The sequence below is a fragment of the Labeo rohita genome, chromosome 3 (genome assembly GCF_022985175.1).
Source record: "Labeo rohita strain BAU-BD-2019 chromosome 3, IGBB_LRoh.1.0, whole genome shotgun sequence".
NCBI lineage: Eukaryota > Metazoa > Chordata > Actinopteri > Cypriniformes > Cyprinidae > Labeo > Labeo rohita.
In genome coordinates, this window is record NC_066871.1 from 33,962,630 (window position 1) to 33,986,943 (window position 24,314).

The following is a 24,314-nucleotide window of genomic DNA, read 5'->3' on the forward strand; positions in this document are numbered from 1 at the left end:
GGTGAAGGAAAAGTAAATTCAGGTTTGTACAATAGAATACAGGAGAAGCACAATTGTGACCCTGGACCACAAAACCAGCCATAAGGAGCACGGGTATATTTGTAGCAATAGCCAACAATACTTTGTATGGGTCAAAATTATCCACTTTTCTTTTATGCCAAAAATCAGTAGGATATTAAGTAAAGATCATGTTCCATGAAGATATTTTGTACATTTTCTACCGTAAATATATCAAAACTTAATTTTGTTTAGTAATATGCACTGATAACTTAATTTGGACAACTTTAAAGGCAATTTTCTCAATATTTCGAATCCGGATTATTACTAATCATATATCAATGGAAAGCTTATTTATTCAGCTTTCAGATGATGCATAAATCCAAATTTCTAAAAACCCTTATGACCCTTATAACTGGTTTTGTGGTCCATGGTCACAAATATTAGTTTATCTAAAGTAGCAAGAACAAGAAGTAAAGTTTGCCCTCTTTTGGCCAATCAGAAACGAGCGTGAAACATTTTGAGCCCTTGGATTTGCTGAAGTTTCATAAAGGGCGTGGCTTCGGGAGCAGAGTATAAAGTTAGATAATAGCATTAAGTTAAAAACGACTTTAACCTGTGTTGGGGAAAGTTACTTTAAAAAGTAACGTAAATGCATTACAATATTGCGTTACTCCCTAAAAAGTAATTAATTATGCTGGTTACTTTTTATGGAAAGTAATGTTTTAGGTTACCTTTGCGTTACTTTTAAAAACTGAGGAGGGCTTGCTTGTTCTGTTTTTGGCGAACGTAAAAGCCCTTTCACACCAAAAGTGAAATGAATAAGCCTCAGGGTGAAGAAAAAGTAAATTCAGGTTTGTACAATAGAATACAGGAGAATAAAGTTCAGCACTCTTCTGCAATAAAAAATAAAGCACAAATGTGACCCTGGACCACAAAACCAGCCATAAGTAGCGCGGGTCTATATGTAGCAGTAGCCAGAAATACATTGTATGGGTCAAAATTATCCACTTTTCTTTTTTTGCCAAAAATCAGTAGGAAATTAAGTAAAGATCATGTTCCATGAAGATATTTTGTAAATTTCCCACCGTAAATATATCAAAACTTAATGTTTGATTAGTAATATGCATTGCTAACTTAATTTGGACAACTTTAAAGGCGATTTTCTCAATAATTTGATTATTACTAACCATAAATCAATGAAATTTAAAGATGATTTCAATTTCAAAAAACCCTTATGACCCTTATAACTGGTTTTGTGTTCCAGGGTCACAAATATTAGTTTATCTAAAGTAACTTTTGCTTATTAGTATGGTTGAACTGGATCATTGAAGGTCAGCAGCAGAGACAATGGTTAATAAAATGGGGTTAAATACATAAAGGATATTTGTTATTTAAAATATTTCATTATTGCAGGTTTGCGTCATATTCTGAGTTTGCATTTTACTGTTTTTATTCATTTTGAGGAATACTGAATCTGTTTTTGTGCAGGTGAGATAAGTAAATGCATGTTGACATTTAGTCTAGAACTACAGTAACATCATGTTCACACAGTGAACATAACACCTCTGCACTTACTCCTGATTTCCCAACATGCAAATTGTCAGTCAGTGAAGGGGAAAGAGTAATTGCCGTTACTTACGTGAAAAAGTAACTCTAAGATATTTTCTTGTAGTTACCTGTAATGTTACCCACAGCACCGCACCTGACTGACAGATTTCGTCTCTTTGAGCAAACAAGAAGTAAAGTTTGCCCTCTTTTGGCCAATCAGAAATGAGCATGAATCATTTTGAGCTTTTGCATTTTCTGACTTTTCATAAAGGGCATGGCTTTGGGAACAGTGTATAAAGATAGATAACAGTGTTTAAACAGCTATAACTGCTCGACTTGCAGTTTTAAAAACTGTTGGGGAAAGTTACCTTTAAACGTAATGCATTACAATAATCCGTTACTCCATAAAAAACTGACTTACTGCAGTACTTATGGAAAGTAATGCATTACGTTACTTTTGCATGACTTTTTTGTCATCTGGGCTGGGCTTTCTTATTTGTTTTTTAATAAAAAAAAATCTCAAAAGTTGTATTTTTGGCAACTGTAAAGGGCCTTTCATATCAAAAATGAAATTAATAAGCCTCAAGCTGAAGTAAGTACCTCTGCTTCTGCGGTTTACTCCAAATTTCTCTTAACACAGGGACAGAAAGGGTGTCAGTGAATAAATGCGAAAGCAAAGCTAACTCTGATATTTTCTTGTAAATGTAAAACTAATGTTACTTTACTAGTTACTTGAAAAAAAAATCTAATTACATAACTCGTGTTATTTGTAATGCGTTTCTCCCCACACTGACTATAATTGCTCAGCTTACTATTTTTAACCACTGTTGGGGAAAGTTACTTTTTAAGGAGAAGTCCACTTCCAGAACAACAATTTACAAATAATTTACTCACTCCCTTGTCATCCACAATGTTCATGTCTTTTACACTGATGCATTTAAACTGCTTTTTGGAAGTTCAAAATCGGGGCACCATATATGGGGAAAAATGGTGTTTAACTCAAAAAAACTAATTTATTTTACGACTGAAGAAAAAAAGACATGAACATTGTGGATGACAAGGGGGTGAGTAAATTATTTGTAAATTGTTGTTCTGGAAGTGCACTTCTCCTTTAAACAATGCATTACAATAATCTGTAACTCCATTGCTTAGTTAGTTTTCATGTAAAGTAATGCATTACATTACTTTTGTGTTACTTTTTGTCACCTGGGCTGGGCTTACTTGTTTATTTTTAATAAGAAAATCCCAAAAGTTATTTTTGGCAACTGTAAAGGGCCTTTCACATTAAAATTTAAATCAATAAGCCTCAAGCTGAAGTACCTCTGCTTCTGCATATTACTCCCAATTTCTTGCAACACAGGGACAGAAGGGGTGTCAGTGAATATATGGGAAAACAAAGTAACTTGCATTACTTATTTGAAAAAAATTAACTGACATTTTCCTGTAAATTTAAAAGTAATTTGTTACTTTACTAATTAGTGAAATGAATAAACCTCAAGCTGAAGTATGTACCTCTGCTTCTGTATTTTACTGCCAATTTCTTGCAACACAGGGACAGAAGGGGTGTCAGTGAATAAATGGGAAAGCAAAGTAGCAAAGATATTTTCTTGAAAATAAAAAAATACGTTACTTTTCTAGTTAGTTGAAAAATATAATCTAATTACTATATAATTGCTCAACTTACTATTTTAACCACTGTTGGGGAAATTTACTTTTAAACAATGCATTACAATAATTTGTTACTCTATAGAAAAGTAACTTAAAAGTGCTTTTTGTCTGAAGTATATTTTAAAAAGTTGGTGTTAATCAGTGTTGGGGAAAGTTATTTTTTTGGCAACTGTAAAGAGCCTTTCATATCAAAAGTGAAATTAAATAAGCCTCAAGCAGAAATAAGTACCTCTGCTTCTTTGCTTTACTCCCACTTTCTCTCAAAACAGGCACAGCATAAATGGAAAAACAAGTTACTCACATTACTTATTTTAAAAAGTAACTCAGATTTTTCATTGTGAACTTAAAAAGTAATGCTTACATAACTCGCATTACTTGTAATGCATTACCCCCAAAACTGATTATAACCTGGTATTTGCCATTTGTACAGGCAAAGCCATTCAAAAAGCTTTTCACACTAAGCTAAGCCTTAAAGGGTTAGTTCACCCAAAAATGAAAATTCTGACATGGAAGAGTTGCTGAATAGTTATTTTAGCTTTTTGCACAACAAAAGTATCCTCACAGCTTCATAAAATTATGTTTGAACCACTTTTGTCACAAGGACTATTTTGTCAATGGTCTTGGTACCTGGACCTCAAACACAATAGGACCCATGAAGGGTCAGAAAATATCCTAATTTGTGTTCCAAAGATGAACCAAGGCCTTACGGCTTTGGAACAACATGGCGAGTAATTAATGACTTTGCACTGGAGTGAACTATCCCTTTAAGCCATGTACCGATCATATTTTTGATCTCAAAGTCAAAATATTAAGTTTAAACACAAAAAAGGGTTATAATGTCCATCATCACTTATTTAGAGGCCTACAGGAGCATTGTTACCATCCATTAATTTACAAGCAAGAGAAAGACACAAAGTTGCAGACACCCAGTGGCCAACATGAGTATTGTGCTTATTGCTATAAGAGTTTTACACACTAAAATACTACAGCTAAGATTAGCTGAAGTTGGCAGTTCTCTAGTGTAATAAAAAAAAAGCCAATGCGTATACAATGAAGCAGAGACATTATGTGGTTACTAAATACTGCAGGTTTTTATTTCAATGATCTACACAAAAGGATGGTTAAGATAAGGCCATCCCTTAAATCCTACAGTCCAACCAGGTTTTTTCTCAAAAAGGAAACCAAAAATAAAACAAAGTAGGTAAAAAACACTTTAGCATTTTAAAAGGAGAAAGAGAGAAATCGGTACACAAATTTAAATCACTTCTGAAGACGCGAGTGTAAAACATCCGGCATGTTCAAAGCTATTACAACGATGACCACTCTTCCCATGTCGGAACAGCGGGGAATGCAGCTTGACGTGTTGGTATTTAGCTGGTATCCATCTGTTTGAAACACAAAAGGAAGAAGTTACTACCATTTGTTTAAAAACACAAAAGCATGTTTGAAAAGCACCTTTGAATTAGTTAACACACCCTGGCATTGTAGGCGTCTAGCTGGGCATCCAGCTCTTCGGCAGAGAGCTGCTGTTTGCTGCTGCCACCGCCACCTCGCCCGCCTCGTCCCCGACCTCTGGCTCCTCCGCCGCCACGTCCCCCACGACCTTTCTGTGGGCCAAAGCCCCCAACTCTGTTTCTGTTCATACCGCCACCACCACCGCCACGATTTAGACTGTCAGGAAGGAGAACCAAACGTTTAGTCAAGCCAAAACATTAGAAAATACTATTACAAACTACACTAATTCATGCTTACCCCTGCATCGGAGTCCGCCTCTGTGCGTCAATCTGTGATGTAACAAGCTGAATGTTCATTGGGCGACCTGAAAGAGAGTTCACATGACTGAGAATTGCCACCAGACCAATTCAACAGGCTACCCAAAGCACTTTATAGCTTCCTGTAAGCTGAGGAAGCTCTAGGATGCACATACCATCGAGGGGAACACCGTTGTACTGCTTCATGGCTTTCAGGGCGTCTGCTTTCCTCTCGAAGTGAACGTCGGCAGTGCCGAGGCTGCGTCCTGACCGATCGTAATGTACTGCCGCTTTCTTCAAAGTGCCAAATTCTGCGAAGAGTTCCTGCAGCGCAAACCATACCTTAGCTACAGAACAATCAAATACTTTAAGACTCTCCACTGCACAAGTTAAAGTGACACATACCTGAATGTCTGCATCAGAGACGCCGAAGTCAAGATTGGACACGAGGAGTTTTCCTCCGGTTTCCACGCCCGCTCCACCGCCGCCGCCGCCTCCACCGCCGGCGTTCGCGCTGTAGCCGTTGTCGAACAGGTCATGCTGCCACTTGTCTGGGAGCTGCTTGGGCTGCAACAGATGAGAGAGAACGCACCTGCTGACTTCGGTCCCCCAGTCTGTCACTGACAGTCCACTCGGCTGGGTGTTGGGGCAAGCAGGGGGCTCCGCTTCAACAAGGCCAGGGGCACCCAGTGCGCTCACTGTGATTTCCAGCAATCCCTGCCCACCCCATCACTACAAACAAGTAAACCAATGCAGGACACAGCTGGTAGGAAAAGTACGTGTAGGACGTTGCTTCGGATCATGTTCTAACTTTACTAGATGTGCAATTCACTAGATCTCAGTGAAGGCGAGCTTAACCCTCTGGTGGTTGGTCATTAAAGACAAGTTTTTACATTAAGTTTTTTTTTTTTTTTTTTTTTTTTTTTTTTTTTTTTACAAATGAACTTAATTGGATTGATATGAAAGTTGACTTTTGAGGCACTTGCTATACAGGCAAAAATCTGTGGACATAAAAGGCTAAACTGTCTGAAATCACATGATCTTAATGGTTTAAAAAAAAAAAAAAAAAAAAAAAAAAAAAAAAAAAGGGTAGTGACCAACACAGGAAGTGAATGGGAAATACAAAAAAATGAAGGTGTAAAAATCTACATGACCAGCCCTGATTAACTAGATAACGTCTAAAACAAGTCTTAAAATACTTCAGGCAACTATGGAATACACAGCTCTACATATGTGACCCTGGACCACAAAACCATTCATAAGTTGCATGGGTTGCAAAAATACATCGTATTGGTCAAATTATCAATTTTTCTATTATGCCAAAAAGCATTAGGATATTAAGTAAAGATCATGTTCTAAGATTGATACCATGAAGTATATTCTCAAAACACAAAAACAGACATTGACACAATATAGTACACCTAAAAATGTTATTCTATGGGACTTGACCATCAACAAATAAAGTTAAGAAAACCAGAGGGTTAATTCAAAGCATTACACATGCATTACACGACGTCTGTATACACAGTAGGTTAACAACAAGTGAACTCAAACGTAGCTTATTGTTGTAAACACCACTATATTCCCTCAGAAACTGCCCACCCCCTTGGTAGCAAGTTAACTAGCTACCAGCAACCCGAGAGTCTCTTGCCGTTCACTCCAAATGAATCCCAGCAGGCCTCCATTAGGTGGGTATGGATGTTCCACTGGTCTCCGATGAGGAGCAGCACAGCAAAGTCCAAAACAGGTGGTTAAAACGAGGCAACCAAAAGTGTCCATGCTTGGCATCTGAAGCCGCTTTGGAGCGTCCATTTTGAGCCCACGCCATTTTGACGGGCTTATATAAATACTGCCCTCACTAAGCTCAAACTAATAATTAGCAAGGGGGAATCTCCATAATGGCTGGACATGGATGGTCAAAGTCCATTTATCCTGTAAGGCTCCAACACTATAACTATATTTCTGCTTTCAAGGATATTTGAGACCATGAAACCCCTCCCAAACAAAAGCCGAATTCCAGCGAGGAACGAAGGCCTTCTTAAAGCTGGGCTTTAACGCACACAAAAAAGCAAGGGTCGACTCTTCAAAAATCACAAGGTGGACCGTGTGAGGGTGTGCGCTGGAGGTTGTCGAAAACAAAGAAAGCTTAGGCTGAATGAAAGGGATCAGCCGTCTCCAAAATGGCGTCGACGGCCGCAGGATAGGAGATGCACAAGCCGCTCCACACACGCTGTAGCCGAGCTTCACGACCCGCGATGCTTGAAGCTCACACGGATGGCAAGACAACGGGCTTAGGGAGAGAACACATTATGCACAATATATATCTACCGAGCTTCTCCGAACTACCCTGCCAGAGAAGCTCCAGGGGCACGTATAGCGAGCTAGCCGCCATGTTTGCTGGCAGCCTAGAAAGATAAAAACCGGGACTTCACCCAGGCATGTGGATGCGCCCATGATTTTCTCCGCTTTCTCCTACCCTGCTGTACGGCGTAGGTCTGCTTCTTCCGCGGCTCAGGCTCTGTCGGTTCCTCATGGGGCCCGATCCCCCGCCGCGGCCTCCAAAGCCTCCGCCTGTGTTTCCGAGCCGCCCGCCGGCGCCAGCACCGCGGCCGCCTCCTGTGCCTCCACGGCCACCGCGGCCTCCTCTCCCGCCGCGCCCGCCACCCCCGCGCTGCCTGTTTTGCTTGATGATATCGTCTAAGGACATATCCATCTTGTCTGCCATGGTCTGGCCTTTGTTAACGCTAAACACTGCCGTTAACTAAAAACAAAACAGCTCGTGTGAAGTACTACACTGCCCCTGTGCTACCGCTCACTCACAAAAGAGGAAACAACGACCTACCGCCGGCGCCACTTTTATAGCGGGAACGCCGATGACGTAGTTCGGTAAGACGAACGCTTCCGGTTTAAATTCCTCTGTAGGTTTTCTTCAAAAAGTTTTGGTAGTTTTCTCTCTAGCTTTTATTTCCCCACCTTTCCAAACTCACAAATACAAATATGCGACCCTGGACCACAAAACCAGTCCTAAGGGTATTTTTTTTTCTTTATACATCATCTGAAAACCGACAGAATAACATTTTTAGGTGTACTATATTGCATCAACGTCTATTTTTTGCGTTTTAGAACATCTGATGGTATTACACAAGATATTTATACCTAAATTATGCCCTGGTTTATTGAAAAAATACTTTAGTTTAGAGTGTTTGAGGGACAAAATGATGCAAAGTATTTAAATATATATGAAATGTGACCCTGGACCACAAAACCAATCATAATGGTACATATTTGAAAATTGACAGCTGATTAAATACGTTTTCCATTGATATATGTTTGTTAGGAAAGGACAATATTTAGCTGAGAAACAACTATTTATAAATCTGTAATCTAAGGGTGCAAAAAAATCAAAATAATGAGAAAATCAACTTTAAAGTTGTCCAAATGAAGTACCAACCAATGCATATTACTAATCGAAAATTAAGTTTTGATGTATTTACGGTAGGACATTTACAAAATATTTTCATGGAACATGATCTTTACCTAATATCCTAATGATTTTTGCCATAAAAAAAAAAAAAATAATAATTTTGACCCATACAATGTATTATTGGCTATATGGATGTATATGAATGTCTATATGTTCTTTGAATAGATATTAATACTTGAAAACATACTTTCCATTTAGATCAAGGACAAATGCTGAAGTTGTGAATTTAGTAATATATATACACTGCCCTCTGAAAGTTTGGAAACAACCCTGGCAAAGTGTAGGTTTGGATGATATCAGCATAAATCCTTATCATTTTTTGGTGCAAATACATTAAAGTAACTTGACATTATCATTGAAGACCAGCAATAATAATTTTCATTTTGATTACATAATAATGCCAATATATACAAGCTTTGCCAGCTGTGATGCCTGGTTACTGGTTTAAACTTGGCCCAGGTTTTTAAAAGATTTTTGGGTCAGCACACCTTAATAGCTTCATCAGTTGATTGCCAATTAAACTTAAAATACAATGAATTTAGGCCCAGATTATGCAGAGCTGTAATAGCTGCTAATGGTGGATATTTCGATGAATAAAAAATGTTTTTTATATGTATAAACTGTTTATGTAATAAAATATGTTTTTGTAGTGTGTGGTGTTCCTTATCAGTGCAAAATTATCACAAATTAAAAAGGATTCATGCCAATATTGTCCAAAACCCCACTTTTCTAGGGTGTTTCCAAACTTTTGGAGGGCAGTGTGTGTATATGTGTGTATATATATATATATATATATATATATATTTTTTTTTTACTTACAATAAATAGGTACCCACCATAAATACACAGTATTTCTAAAAAATATGACCATATGTAAGGAGCTTAATTGTCATGTTTAGGAAGACTTTTGAGAAGTCTGTGTTTATATAAATCACAATCTCCAAAAGCCTACTGAGCTGTGAAAATGGGATCATGACATGATCACTTACCTGAACTCTTTCTAAAATGTAATGTTTCACAGTACCCTCTAAAATGAATTATAATCAAAAGACTAACACTAAATATTATGGGTTAACAAAACCTACATCTTAAATATCCTAAAACATTCGTCAGTTTTTTTAAACAATCAGAATCTGCAAAATGTTAATTCTTTGGTTTTTCAGCATTTGAGTGTATTTGAACCCTTTCCAACAATGACTGTATGATTTTGAGATCCATCTTTTTACACTGTGGATAAATGCTCACTGATGCTCCAGAAGGAAACAAAATGCAAAAGAGCCAGGGGTGAAAACTTTTGAATAATTTTGTCTAAATATCATATTTTTTTCATTTGGTTTTGTTTTAGTAAATTTAGTACTAGTAATGTTAACATTTGGCAGATTCTGCAAGGTGTATGTAAACTTTTGACTTCATCTGTATAGTTTAGTCGGATACGTGATCTTTGAGTTGCTATTCTAAAGTGTGTTGAATAACAAATTTGGATATAGCTGTGATGTGTCATGAGGATTTCTTAACCATTTCCAGAAAAGAAGGAACTCTAAATGCATCTCTGCTAAACATTCCTTGTTGTTGAATTTTAGGACTACACATACAAAAAACGCACACAGGAAACCTCAAAGTCAACAAAACTTCATGATAAATCCAATCCAGAGAGGATGAGATAACATAAAAGTATTCTTTATTTTAATTTTATTTTAAAGGCTGGGAACGAAAGATGTGGAAAAGTCTACTTAAAGTTCTTGAAGGTATCAATTCATAGTTAAAAATGGAGGTACGTTTACTAAAAATTGTTGCCGAGCCAAACTTACCTGTCCTATCAGACAAAACGTGCTAATTCTTCTATGAATCAATTAATCTATGAAACTAACTGAACAGTCAGTCGCTCCCCGGCGGGTGATGAACGCGTTTTGAAAAAGGAGTAAATTCCAGGACTGTGTCCCATTTTGTGATAGTTTGTGTAGAGTCTGTCCAACAGTTTAAGCATCACTGTTCTTTGCCTTTCCCATTTGTCATCTGCACATCCACAAAAAAAACACATGAAGAAGAATTTAAACCCAGACCCAAGGAGTAAGAAAAAAAAAAAAAAAAAATCCTAAAACAGGTCTTTGTTATTTTCACACCTGCAAAAAAATAAAAAATAAATCAGAGAGCCCGGATGAACATGAAAAAACAGGGAATGGCCCCTCAAACGGCTCTTGAAAATGTAACGCATAAATAGATGTCAGCCTGTAAGTCCAGACCACTGGTCCATGAGGCAGAGAAGAGAGAAGCTGTCTGGACTAAGGTGGCCGAATCTCCCAGCTTGTGGCTCTTTGTTGGCCGACAGAAGACTGATAGAGTAAAAAGGTCCCAAATGTAAAAGGGAGGACAAAAAAACTGCTGGATCAGAAAGAGAGGGAATGGTCTAAGACTTCTTGGAGTCTTGTGTGTTTCGCTTCTTAAGGTCACTCAGGTCCACTGGTATAAAAGCTAAAAGAATTGAGAAAAACGAAGTGGATAGGTTTAAAAACATTGCATGGATATAAATATGAGCAATGAAAATGTTGTCAGAAACTTTTACATAAAAGTAAACTTACAATGTAGGTTGGGATTTGGGTTTTTCTCCACATACTCCTGTGGTCCACGATCATTACGTTCACTATTTTGTGGGGATTTAATGTCTCTCAAAACACAAAGCCAAGCTGGTAAGAAAAGAGAAAATATTTTATACATTTCAGTGATGTTTTCAGGTGTGAAAATCACACTTTTAAAGTGCTCCTATTATGCCATTTCAAATATGACCTTTCATGCAGTGTGTCATGTAGCTGTATGTGAACATAAACATAAGCAAATTACAAGCGCGTTCCACTTTCACAGCCACTTAAACAGCCACTTCAACCATTTCATCGTCAAACTCCGGCTAAAATTTTAAAGGTAAAACCAATGCCATCTTTTCTATGTTTTGACAAGTCTCCAGGGCTGTCAATCAGTTATGGCAATGGGCGTTTTGTTTTCGACACGCGCTGTATGTGGTAAATCAATCATAAAGGACTGTGCCATCTGACCAATCACAGCAGTGATGGCTCACGGAAAGGAGGGGTTTAGAGAGACTGATTCTTTGAACTGCTTCGCACGAGTCGTTTACAAATAATTTAGAAATGAGGTAAAATTAAATCTATTTTTGACCTTGCATACATATAAACCTGTTTTAGGAGACTCATTCAACAATTTTAGCAACCTTTAAAATGGCATAATAGGAGCACTTTAATAAGTGAACATGGTGCTCAGCTAAAAGGGTGCGATTCATGTCTTACTGTCATGGATGAAGCGCACATTTTCTTCATGTGCTGGTGTAAAAGGCTCTCCTGAATTCGTTGGTGATCGAGGGCTTGAAGTCCTCTTGTACGTGTGCATTCTAGGGGCAGAGGAGCTGGAAAAGACAAATCAGTGCAAAAGATGTTTTATTAAAAGATAAATTAAAAAAAAAAAATTGAAAAACCGTAGTTAAGTTACACAAATAATGTACGCACAAAGTCCCATTTTTGGTACAATTCCAAAAATCTATAAAGATAGTTGTGGACTATTTATTTATACTTTAGTGTTAAAGGGGTAATTTCCCCAAGCTTTAAAACTGTAATGATTAACATGCTCATAATGTAGACACACCAGATGGTAAACGGAAAGTTGCACCCTGAAACCTGTTTTTCGAAACCGTGAAACCATAAACTCAGCAGAAGCTGCTTTTATAGTAGTTGGACCTTTTAATATGGATCCTTTTCACAATTCTGGGCTTCGCATATTCCTCAGTTTCCATAGTGGGAAAACAAAATAGAAGACTAGAGCAAAAAAAATTGTCTGCCTATTTGCTCCAATAGCAAAATATTATTATTATTATTTGTTGTAACTGATATGTTTCTTCACATTTGTTTAAAAGTGAACACATCAATACTGTGAAATATTATAATTTACAAGAACTATTTTAAAATGTTAAATTGTAGTTTATTCCTGTGATCAAAACTGAATTTTCAGAACCATTACTTCACTCTTTATTGTCACATGATCCTTCAGAAATCATTCTAATAAGCTGATTTGCTGCTTCAAGAAACACTTCTGATTATTATCAATGTTGTGTGAACAGTTGCGCTGCTTAATATCTTTCTAGGAAACCATGACATACTTATACTCTAAAGTTCGAGGTAAGATTTTTAATACTTTTTTTTCACGAGACTGAATAAAATTGATCAAAAGTAACAGCTGTGACAGCATTTATAATGTTGCATTGATTTCTCCATTTAACAAATCTCAGTTTTCACTGGAGTAATGATGCTGAAAATTCAGCTTTGCCATCACAACAAATGATATTTTAACATATTAAATTAGAAAACAGTGATTTGAAATTGTAATAATATTCCACAATATTAGTCTTTTTTCAGTCTTTTTGATCAAACAAATGCCACCTTGGTGAGCAGAAGAAACTTTAAACATTAAAACAACTTAATGATTCTAAACTTTGACAAGTAGGGTAATTTAATGCAAAGGTATTGTGATATTTTACTCAAAAATATGATGTACACTACCAGTAAAAAGTTTTTCAACAGTAAGCTTTTCAATGTTTTTTTTGAAGAAGTCTCTTCTGCTCACCAAGCTTGCATTTATTTGATCCGAAGCACAGCAAAAACACTAAAATATTTTTACAATTTAAAATAACTGCTTTCTATTTGAATATATTTTAAAATGTAATTTATTCCTGTGATTTCAAAGCTGAATTTCAGCATAATTACGCCAGTCACATGATCCTTCAGAAATCATTCTAAAATTCTGATTTGCTGCTCAAAAAAACATTTATGTTAAAAACAGCTGAGCAGAATTTTTTCAGGTTTCTTTAATGAATAAAAAGTTCATAAAAACAGCATCTGAAATAGAAATTATTTGCAACATTATAAATGTCTTTATCATCACTTTTGATCAATTTAAAGCATACTTGCTAAATAAATAAAAAAAATACAGAATCCAAGCTTTTGAACTGTATAGTGTATAATGTCACAAAAGCTTTTTTATTTCAGATAAGTGCTGACTTTCTATTCATCAAAGAATCCTAAAAATGTACTCAACTGTTTTGAATATAGATAATAATAATGCTAAATGTTTCTTGAACAGCAAATCAGCATATTAGAATGATTTCTGAAGAATCATGTTACACTGAAGACTGGAGTAATGATGCTAAAAATGTAGCTTTGATCACAGGAATAAATTACATTTTAAAATATATTACAATAGAAACACATTTTTAAATAGTAAAAATATTTCACAATATTACCGCTGTATTTTGGATCAAATAAACGCTTAGTGAGCAGAAGAGAATTCTTTACAAACATTAAAAATCTTACAGTTCAAAAAGGTTTGACTGGTAGCGTATGGCTACACCAGTAATCAACACGCTGTTTAATATAATGACTACTTCAGTATTTGATGTGTTAATACAGACTGTGAGTCTCTGGTGCTTTCCACTGAATTGCACCAGGGAGTTTGGGGGATGTTCATAATTACAGGTCCAGCCCAAACAAGTCTGATGTATGTCAGATGAGGACACCTCTATCCAACAGGAAGTGGTGAAATGAAAGTTATTTTAAAAGTGGCCAAATCGGCCAGAGTCCACAATTAAAACCAGGAGATGAACTAATTAATTTTGGCAAACCAGACAAGTTCAACCATTTTTAACCAATGTTTGGTTAAAAAGACTGATAAGAACAAGGTACAAGCATGGAAGCCAGGTCAGACAAAGACTCAAATGCGGTACGGTGATCTCGGCTTTGTTGCTTCATACAACAAAGTCTTATTTTCACATCTGGAACTCTCTCGAGCTTCATTAACTGAACTGAGAAGACCATAGAACATAAGGTAATAGAAAAAAATATGTATTAAAGATGTTTAAAATTAAACTGAATATGAAAAAACGTTGCTAGTTTTACAATTTGAATTACTGTAAAAATGCACCATCAGAATCTGTGAAAAGGATCCATTTCTTTTTAACAGTGGTTCTCTTATAACTAAAATGCACTCTCTAATTAAGTCTCTCTGTTGTGCTTATAAATAAGATGACTTTACCTGGTCATTCTGTTATAGTCTCTTGCCTCACAATCTCAGTATGAGGCTCAACAGGAATGTTTGCCTGTTCTTCAATGTGTTTTCTGCGGGAAAAGATTTAAGTAATTCAGTCAAAATACACCAGTTGTCATAAAACTGTATTTTAATAACAGACCCAGACAACAAAACTAAAAAACTAAATCGATGGGGCAGTTCATAAACTGATATGACCGAATCAATATGAGATCAGAACAGCAGCACCACCAATGATTTAAACAGATTTCTAATACGTTCATAAGTCCGTAAGGTTGACTAGAGATATTAGATGTGCCGAACAGACACATGCTACTATATTTCTGTCACAAGCGAGAGGACTGGGTGTCATTTAAACAAGGTAATTCTCAGCTCAGTGTTTGTTATTGTTTATGAGTTACTAGCAGCTAGTCTGTTAGCATTGTGTTCATAGTGAGAAACTGATGCGGACTTCACAAACACTCCGAGCATAAACACAGCGGATGCATCGCGAAACATTCAAACTAACGCTCACACAGTGGAAAACGCGTAAAGTAACAGTTTCAAACCTGTCTGTTTGTTTCTCTTTCTTCTGCTATCTCTGTATTCAGGCCTGGCTCGGCCGAAACGTTGCTAATGCCAACGAATTATTTCCGGTTCAGCCGAGCAAGCTGAGAAAGAAGCGCATGCGCGAACTGAGGTAACGCGTATTTAAATTTAGCCGACGTGCGGATTTGTTTTCATAAATGCTGTTTGCAATTCTAGGTGTGACTTGGGAAGGATTTTTAAATATTAAAATATTTCCTTGAACAACAATATGAATTTAGGATCATGTTTGATGAGGAAGTAATCTGTTTGGCAAACATGGCCTAATAAATCTTACCACTTAAAAGTGGCGTGAGGGTTTGCGAACCTACGCCATTTACACCATGAACTTTAACCACACAAGTCAGCTAGTCCTTAAATAGCAATCCTTAATATGTATAGTAACTGACAAAGAGCGTTTCTGATTGGCTGTTAAAACCCGCAGTCCTCCCCTTCGTCATTTATGCAAGCAAAAATATTTGTAGGACGCGTTTATTAGGATGCATCATTTTTATTAGGACGTTTTAATAAAACAAATGTTGATAAATGCTGATGTTTATTACTGTCTTGTTATGTACAGTAAGGAAAAATATTCATAGTCAAAATAAATATTGTGACGCACTTTTATTAAGATACAGCACTATTTAGGATGTTTAGGAAAATAAATGTTCATAAATACTGCTGTTTCTTATTTTATTCGTGCATATTAATGCGAAAGAGTAAAAAAAAAAGTAAAAAATGATTATTGCACTTTGTCAGTTGTATTTTTTACAGATTTTAACTGTCAGCAGTGAATGTTGTTGAAATCATTTCTCTGACTGAAAATCAAAACTTTTTAAAGGTCTTTCAAAACACAAGTTGCTAAATATTATATGCTACATAAATATCATACACTACTAGTCAAAAGAATGAACAATGAACAAGAACTTTAAAGTTTTAATGTTTTTGTTGTTGTTGTTGTTGTTGTTTCTTCTGCTCACCAAGCCTGCATTTATTTGATCCAACGTACAGCAAAAACAGTCAAAACAGTGAAATATTTTTACTATTTAAAATAACGGCTTTCTATTTGAATATATTTTAAAATGTAATTTATTCCTGTGATTTCAAAGCTGAATTTTTAGCATCGTTTCAGTCACATGATCCTTCAGAAATCATTTTGATTTGCTGCTCAAAAACATGTTAAAAACAGCTGAGCAGAATTTTTTCAGGTTTCTTTAATTAATAAAACATTCAGGGGGGAAAAAAACACTATATAAATTACCTGCTTTTTGTTTGAATATGTTTTAAAATTTCATTTATTCCTGTGATGTAAAGCTGAATTTTCAGCTGGCATCATTACTCCAGTCTTCATGATTTGCTGTTCAAGAAACATTTTTATTATTATCAACATTTAAAACAGTTGGGTATATTTTTTTAGGATTCTTTGATGAATAGAAAGATCCAAAGATCAGCATTTATCTGAAATAAAAAGCTTTTGTAACATTATACACTATACCATTCAAAATCTTGGAGTATATATTACAGAAATTATAGAAATTAATACTTTTATTTAGCAAGGATGCTTTAAATTGATAAAGACATTTATAATGTTACAAAATATTTCTATTTCAGATAAATGCAGTTCTTCTGAACTTTCTATTCATCAAAGAAACATGAAAAAATCTACTGTTTTCAACATAATAATGATAATAATAAATCTTTTTGAGCAGCAAATCAGAATATTAGAATAATTTCTGAAGGATCATGTGACTGGAGTAATGATGCTAAAAATTCAGCTTTGAAATCACATGAGTAAATTACATTTTAAAATATTTTTACTGTACTTTGGATCAAATAAATGCAGGCTTGGTGAACAGAAGAGACTTCATTAAAAAAAACAAAACATTAAAACTCTTAGTTTATATCAAATATGAATTGAATTGAATGCACAAAGAACTTAATATTTGTACAAAAAGCAGCTTTATTTATGAAAACCTTGTAAAAAATAAGATAAAGATAAGACTTTGACAAGAGACATTCAAAATGTCAGTAGTGCCCTCACTTTTAACAGTAATGCACAAACCCCACAGTATTTCTTCATATGCGAGTCTGACGGCAAGTTCTGCATCTGTGCTCTCCTGCTGCCCAGCAGACAGACGGCACGACGCTTCATTCTGAGTTATCTGTGCACTTCTCAGCAAGCATCTCTTCGCATCAACAGGATTGCATCCCTTGTCACATAAAAGATCACTTTTCTGAGTTATGAAAATAATAACAATCACCCCTTGTACAAAGTATGTTTACCACAGCAGTGAAAATGAACAAATGCAGATGGCATACAGAGAAGATCTGTCTGTAAACAATGAGAGATGCTGATTTGTGCAAACGTATGGTGCTACTGTGATGAAGAAATTGACGCTAATGTTTCACATAAACATTCCTGGTCTTATTGTGTACAGTATGTTATATTTTTCTTCTTTTTTATCAAAGTTTAATAACTTGCTCCACCTCTGACACGACTCTTCTCTGTCTGACAATAGAAAACCTTCAAAACCTTCCCTCAACCCATCTGACTGCATTGTAGACTGTATATACACCCACTTTTCATAATCTAATCTATTCCCAATGGATAAAAGTCCTACCATTCGTTTTTTCTCATTCAATATCACGTTTCACTCAGAAATACTTAAGGTTACGCCACTTCACGTTGACTTTAAAAGCAAACAGATATGCAACGTTTGCTGTTCCTCTGTACTGTATAATAAAGTCGTGTCTAGCTAAAAGGCAAAAAAAAAAAAAGAAACCAACAAACAAAAAGATAAAGAATATTCAGGAGAACCACACAAAATGCGAAGCTCAGGAGAGTGATCTGAATGTTTTTTCGAAAGCTAGCTTTAACTAGCAAGTTCTTCCATGGGTCAGCACTCAGACACAGCCTGTCTCGAAGAGCTTGAGCAGTTCCTTGCAGTCTGGGTCGATGAGGTCTGCCGGTTTCTCTCCATTTTCATTCTCTGCCTCCGTACTGGCACCCAGAGAGAGAAGGTACCTAAAGAAGGAATTATATTTCACACTTTAATACAGCTAATTTAACAAACAATATGATAATATACCCTTGTGAAAGAGAAGTACACTTTAGCATACTTGGAAAAAATGAGAAGCCCTATTTAATACAGAAATAATATATTTAGGTGCACTTCATGTAATGTTTCATAACTTTAGAGTGCTTATTTGACCTTCTTATGTAGGAGTTTTTACATATATTTAGTTTCAGAATAACTTGTGTTGTCTTCCCATCAAACACATAAGTGTGCATCTTTAAAGCATGAGAGAAGAATATGAAAACAAAATTATTAAAATGATTTAAAGTAAAACTTTTCATTTGACATTATTTTAAAGTGTACTTTAAAAAAGTACTTAAGTACATGAAATAATCTCTTTTTAAATATATTCAAGGGTCCTTTTATTCCTGTGCATGTGCTGGTTAGGTATGTTTTAAACTAAGTATGGCAGCCTGAGTTAGTTTAAGCTGGTCCTGAGCACAAGGACCAGGTTAAACCAGCTCAGACCAGCTGACATGCTTTAAGCACGCGTTTTCACAAGGGGAAAATATGGCATGATTTTGTTTAATGTTTTTCAGTACTCATGCCATGTTTTTCATGTATTTTTATCACTGAAGTTCATTAGTTTTTGCAAGGGTACAATTTAATGCAATACCGCTGCTTGTAGGAGTGTGAGTGTTTAAGTTTGCTCTCACCGTGCAATCTCAGGATAACCGTCGCTGCAGGCCATATGCAGTGGAGTCCAGCCGTTCTCATCCCTTTGATGAACGTCAGCTCCGTACTTTATCAGGAGCTTCACACACTCCAGGTTTCCTGAGAGCACGGCTTCATGGAGCGCTGCCATTCCTGAGAAGAGAAACAGCTCTTGTTAGGATGGGCTGCTCAGTTTCTCTTTCCAGATAGAAGTGAGATGAAACATTTCCATAACTAATTCTGTCTAAACAGACACATAAAGAACCATGAATAGCTGAATAATCTCAAACACGTTTTCTTCCACTTTAAATATTTCATTAAATGGCAAACTTTTCATTCCCAAGGAATTCTAATATACCTGAATTATAAAATGCATACGATGCGTTATACTGACATCACAAAAAGTAGTTTCATAACATTACGGTTGAACCACTGATGTCACATGTACTATTTTAAAGATGTCCTTACTACCTTTCTCAACCTTGAATGTGTCAGTCGCATTGCTGTCTATGCAGAGTCAGAAAGCTGTTCGATTTCATCAAAAATATCTTAATTTGTGTTCCAAAGATGAACCGACTGAGGGGAAGTAATTAATGACAAAATCTTTGGGTGAACTATCACTGTAATGCCAGTTGCTCAGCTGACGCATACGGCTGAAAGAAATTTCTGATTTGAATTTCACCACTATTGCTTTTTATCCCATCATCTGTAACATAAATATCAAGTGCACTGTAAAAAACAAAAAACCAAAGAGAAAAAAAGTTCAATCAACTCAAATAAGTTTAGTCAACTTGAAATGTTAAGCTGTAATAAATAAAAACTTAGATATTTGTGTTTGTTAAACTTACCAGATGGGTAGGTCAAAATTTAAAAGTTAAAATTTTAAGTTGAATTAACTCAAATATCTAAGTTGTCAATTAGTATAACTTAACATTTCAAGTTGCAAAAACGTTTTTTTTTAGTTGACTGAACTTAAAATTTTAACAAATTATTTTAAGTTGACTCAACAAATTGTTTTTTACAGTGTGATTTATCACACTATATTAGAACTATTTGATGCAAACATTTAAAAATATGAGAAAAAAAAAAAAACCTACAACAATATACATTAATTTATGCTTAATTTATGCAGACTGTACCTTAAGGGGTATAAAAGTTTGTCACTGGGGCAGAACCCTCATACACTGGAAAAAAAAAAAGTTGTTTCAACTTAAAATAATTTGTTACCCCACTGATTTTTTTAGTTTAGTCAACTAAAATATTCCAGTTGTCACTTAAAAGTAACTTAAATTTTCAAGTTGACTAAACTAAACATTTTAAGGCAGTGGGGTAACAAATTATTTTAAACTGAAACTACTTTTAAAAAAGATTTTTTTTTTTTACAGTGTAGAAACATCGCTGTACTTTATTTGCTTCTAAAAAGTTCATGGTAGTATCTTAAGTGTGTACACTACAACTCTAAGGTAGCAACATGTACTTTTTTTCATAAAAAGTTGTAACAAACTGTTGCACCCCTTAAGGTACAATTTTTACACATTTTTAATGAATTTTTGTGAAAAGCATTTTATTTTCATCAAAATACGTGAATACTTTTGAACAGACATCAAAGGAGTAACATTTTTGTATTTACATCATCTGCTAAAAGAGGCTAATGGTGCATTCCTGTCTTCTTGGTGAAGTTCATATTTATGAAATGACGTAATTACGAAGTCATGCAAAGAGCAAGATGGTGATGTACAATTTGTGCAAAAAAATTCAATGAGATTTTTTAATTCTACATCTATGAAAATCATTAATAAGTCATAAAATGTGCATTGTGAATCATTGGATATATTCTATTATACAGTACCTGCACAATTCTAAGGTATTATGTACATGCAACTTAGATAGTTTTACTGTAAATAAAAAATATATTCATTTGAACAAATTTTACCATCAATACAGAGGTTGTCTCTGTTGAAAAAAAACCCCAAAACAAAACAGCATATGCTGGTTCAGTAGGTTTAAAAGCACGGATGCCTCAAAACCTACCTAACCAGCGTATGCTGTTTCTATTGTTTTTAACATGTTTTTTTCTGCTAACATCCCCCAAGGAAATCAGGGGAGTTTCCTGGAGAGAAATCTTGAGTTTGACTTTGTGGTGACGTTCATGTGCATTCTTACTCATAAAAACAATCTTTCCAACATGACTTAGACAAACCATAACTGCTAAAGCTTAACCTTGACCCCCACTGGCCCTGCCCCAACTTCCTATTGGTTAAACCAGAAACTGACATTTCAGGCCACAATGTTTGATCTACATTTTAAATAAAGCCGGAGTGTTTACACTCTACAGGAAGTCAACCTACTAATGGTTTACTTTATTTTAACACTTTTCACCTTTGAAATACATAGTAGATTTGAGATTGTCGATCATAGATTAAACAAGTGAATGAATATGTTTGCACTGGATGTACAGTATGCAGGGTGAGGTTCACTCACCAGAATGGAAGATGGTGTCCAGACGCACTTTTCTCGCCCTCATAAACCGCCCGATCTGTTCCAGCTCACTGTGCCGGACTAAATCCTGGAATACGACATCGTTTGTAAAGCGCACGGCCCGTGCTGGTTTGAGGGTGACGGTGGGAGTATGCTGTACTGTTACACTTGTCCGGGGTGAGCTGCTCTGCCGGGATACCTTGCTATAGACAGGGGTGTAAGTGGAGGTGGGCTTGTAGGCAGGTGTGTAAGCCGGTGGAGTGTAGTATGATGGCGTGTGGTGTGTAGTAGGGCTGTACTTTGTGGAACTGTAGTGTCCGGGTGAGTAGGAGCTGCTGGAGTAGTGTGACGGTGTGTAATGAGTGGGAGTGTAGTGTGTGTTGGAGCGTGTGTACTGTGACACCGGGTACTGGTAGCTGTACTTCATTCCCGCAGACGCCACGGCTTTGCCTCCCCCTCAAGAGGAGGACAAAACACACTCTGAAATTCAAATCAAGCTCCACGCAAGAGTAAAATCCTTTTTTGGGAGGGGATCTTAAACCTTGACTTTGGGTTCACACTGTCTTCAGTTTTTACAATCCGCTTCAAGTCCGAAATAATGTCACTTTTCCAGAGGAATCTGTTCCTTTGTGAGGGGTTTTCTTGTGGAGTTTTATTAGTTTAATTTTCCAGCACCACTTGTTTCATCAACGTTATTGCATGCACAGTCTGCTCTTCTGACAGTGAAGGTTAAAGCAGGGTCCTATATACCCTTTGTAGGGTTATTTTAGGGATGTCATCTCTTGTTTCGAGTGACTGTGGTCACTCCTCTCATCGTGCTTTCACATGCACATCAAATTTCGACTCCACCCCCTCATAAACATCTGTGACCGCACCAGTAGATGTTCTCTGAGTGGCCTGCAGGGTCTCTTTTGAAAAACTTGGACATTGTGTGTTTACCACATTAATGAGCTCATCCTCGATGGTGTGATTGAGCACATGGGCAACAGCTGAAGGGTATGAGCGTTTTACGAGAGGAGCTTCACTCTAAGGCCTGCAAAAGCCATGTGATCTTTCTATAACGTTTCGAAGCACTATAAATCATGTTGGCTGTAGGTTTTGGATATTGACACAGCTTAGAGAACATTGTGCACTGATTCTCGAGCGCTGTGACAAAACAAGCTACAGGGTTCAAAACATAAATATATTTTTTGGACTGATATGTCAACATGTATTGAGAATACAAGACAACATCCACATGATTGGCAACTGCTTTATTTGGAATATCAAATAAATAAATAAATATGACTTACTATTTGGAAGTACACTGTAAAAAAAGTTTCAAAAAGTTGTTTCAACTTAAAATAATTTGTTACCCCGCTGACTTAACATTTTTTTGTTTCAACTTGAAATTTTAGGTTACTTAATGTTAATTTAAGTGACAACTCGAATATTTGAGTTGACTAAACTTACAATTTTAAGTAAATTTATTTTAAGTTGAAACAACTTATTATTTTAGTGTATGTGATTCCAAATGCAGCCAAGATGTTATGCTGTTGACAAAATAATCATATTTTGCATAAAACACGTAAAAAAAAGATACATTTAAAAAAATTGCTGTTCTAGTTGTTTGCTCCTTATACTTAAAGTTTTAAAATGGGCTGAAAATTGCAAGAATTTATTTATAACTTGGGTAACACAGTTGATGAAATGAGTATGAGACAAAAATATAATAATGATGAATGATGATGGTGTTGACAAAAAGGGACAGGACTGCAAAACCTATAAAAATGTGATATATATTTAGAATGATATTAATCATTTTTAACTTAACTTTGATAAACACAAAAACAATTGAAATGTACATTTGAGATAACATTCTACTGATAATCTTTGTTTAATAATAAGTTTTGAATCTTTTGATTAATTTTAAAGTGTAAATATTGATATTTGCAAAAATAATAGTATGTCCAATGATAACAAATGATTTGTCCCATGTCTAAAGAATCAGTCATCAAATGTGTGCACAAGATTACACATAAAATCACATACACAAAAAGTCTCTAAAAAAGATATTTCCTTTCATTCAAATAGTCTTAATTTTGTTAATGAAAACTATATGGCGAAAAATGTTCCTTGATGAACTTTTTTTCCCCACCACTAAAATGAGAATACAATACGACACCAATAAGGTCAATAAACAATAATTGTGACAATATCAACATGCAATATTGTTGACAATAAAAGACGAAACTGAAATGTATTTTAAAAAATAAAAACTTTACCAGAATCTCATGTTCTGTCATGAGATCTTGACTATATTGTTTGCGCTTGTGGTTGCTGAATAAATCGCTCAATCCCTGTTGTTTTAATAGAAAAATATTGTTGCAATTTGGAATTACTATTAGGAATTTCATTATAATATTTTTACTTTGTTTTACCAGTTTTCATAATGTAGATAGAGATAGTGCATAAGTCTTTGATATTAATTTATAGAATAAATAGCCTATAATAAATCAGTACAACACATGTGGTAAAATAAACCGTGTGTGCTTATTGGTGAAAGTGCAATACCTGAAATGCAAAAATAAATTTCTCGAAGGACAACAAAAATACTAAAAGAAGAAAAGATTTAATTAACTAAAACTAGACTAAAATGCACAGACATTTAGTCAACTAAAACTCAACTAAACAAAAACAGGACAAGGTTGACTAAATAAGAGAATAACTAAAAAGTATATTTGGCACGGTACTAAGACTAAGACTAAATTAAAAATGGCTTACAAAATCAAACAAAAATCAACCAAAATTAAGGATAAAAGCTATAAGCTAGCTAAAAGCTATAGCCATTTATTTTGTATGACTATTGCAGTATGCATATAATCGTTTGAAAAGGCAGTAATTCTTAGTTTAATCTCACAGTTTGCTATCGTTGCTTGATGTTTTCCACACAGAGAAAAACAGACAACATAATATGATTCACCAGCAAGCACACACCAACATCACTTCATTGAG

At 35.5% G+C, this 24,314-nt stretch overlaps 3 protein-coding genes across 4 annotated transcripts; all 3 read right to left on the reverse strand.

Moving 5' to 3' along the window:
- Positions 1 to 4,288: 4,288 nt before the first annotated feature.
- Positions 4,289 to 7,814, reverse strand: alyref (Aly/REF export factor). 2 transcript variants are annotated; one of them, XM_051106305.1, is made up of 6 exons: positions 7,444 to 7,814; positions 5,373 to 5,534; positions 5,144 to 5,291; positions 4,969 to 5,035; positions 4,692 to 4,887; positions 4,289 to 4,601 (listed from the first exon to the last, which is right to left on the reverse strand). In XM_051106305.1, the coding sequence occupies exons 1-6, from the start codon at positions 7,690 to 7,692 to the stop codon at positions 4,587 to 4,589; spliced, it is 837 nt and encodes a 278-aa protein (XP_050962262.1). In that variant the 5' UTR covers positions 7,693 to 7,814; the 3' UTR covers positions 4,289 to 4,586. The 2 variants fall into 2 exon arrangements, with proteins under 2 accessions (XP_050962262.1, XP_050962263.1); XM_051106306.1 differs by lacking the exon at positions 7,444 to 7,814 and adding an exon at positions 6,597 to 7,437.
- A 2,179-nt stretch (positions 7,815 to 9,993) lies between these two features.
- Positions 9,994 to 15,227, reverse strand: mcrip1 (MAPK regulated corepressor interacting protein 1). The gene is made up of 5 exons (XM_051098984.1): positions 15,096 to 15,227; positions 14,536 to 14,618; positions 11,745 to 11,860; positions 11,028 to 11,132; positions 9,994 to 10,920 (listed from the first exon to the last, which is right to left on the reverse strand). Exons 2-5 carry the CDS (start codon positions 14,541 to 14,543, stop codon positions 10,856 to 10,858), a joined length of 294 nt encoding a protein of 97 aa, XP_050954941.1. The 5' UTR covers positions 14,544 to 14,618; positions 15,096 to 15,227; the 3' UTR covers positions 9,994 to 10,855.
- Positions 15,228 to 17,876: 2,649 nt separating this feature from the next.
- On the reverse strand, positions 17,877 to 22,050 carry ppp1r27a (protein phosphatase 1, regulatory subunit 27a). Its single transcript, XM_051098994.1, has 3 exons — positions 21,324 to 22,050; positions 18,845 to 18,995; positions 17,877 to 18,136 (listed from the first exon to the last, which is right to left on the reverse strand). Exons 1-3 carry the CDS (start codon positions 21,745 to 21,747, stop codon positions 18,016 to 18,018), a joined length of 696 nt encoding a protein of 231 aa, XP_050954951.1. The 5' UTR covers positions 21,748 to 22,050; the 3' UTR covers positions 17,877 to 18,015.
- Between the last annotated feature and the right edge of the window lie 2,264 nt (positions 22,051 to 24,314).

What these genes read in the sequence shown, in the direction of transcription:
- ppp1r27a (XM_051098994.1), bottom strand. Translation starts at nt 21,747, where the DNA reads ATGAAGTACAGCTACCAGTACCCGGTGTCACAGTACACACGCTCCAAC. An exon ending in GGACACCATCTTCCATTCTG is followed by an intron (nt 18,996 to 21,323) that starts GTGAGTGAACCT and finishes TTCTCTTCTCAG; the next exon opens with GAATGGCAGCGCTCCATGAA. An exon ending in GGTTATCCTGAGATTGCACG is followed by an intron (nt 18,137 to 18,844) that starts GTGAGAGCAAAC and finishes TTCCTTCTTTAG; the next exon opens with GTACCTTCTCTCTCTGGGTG.
- mcrip1 (XM_051098984.1), bottom strand. An exon ending in TGTGCGCTTCATCCATGACA is followed by an intron (nt 11,133 to 11,744) that starts GTAAGACATGAA and finishes TTTTCTTACCAG; the next exon opens with CTTGGCTTTGTGTTTTGAGA. An exon ending in CCCAAATCCCAACCTACATT is followed by an intron (nt 10,921 to 11,027) that starts GTAAGTTTACTT and finishes CAATTCTTTTAG; the next exon opens with CTTTTATACCAGTGGACCTG.
- alyref (XM_051106305.1), bottom strand. Translation starts at nt 7,692, where the DNA reads ATGGCAGACAAGATGGATATGTCCTTAGACGATATCATCAAGCAAAAC. An exon ending in GACCTACGCCGTACAGCAGG is followed by an intron (nt 5,535 to 7,443) that starts GTAGGAGAAAGC and finishes CATCTGTTGCAG; the next exon opens with CCCAAGCAGCTCCCAGACAA. An exon ending in CAACGGTGTTCCCCTCGATG is followed by an intron (nt 5,036 to 5,143) that starts GTATGTGCATCC and finishes ACTCTCTTTCAG; the next exon opens with GTCGCCCAATGAACATTCAG.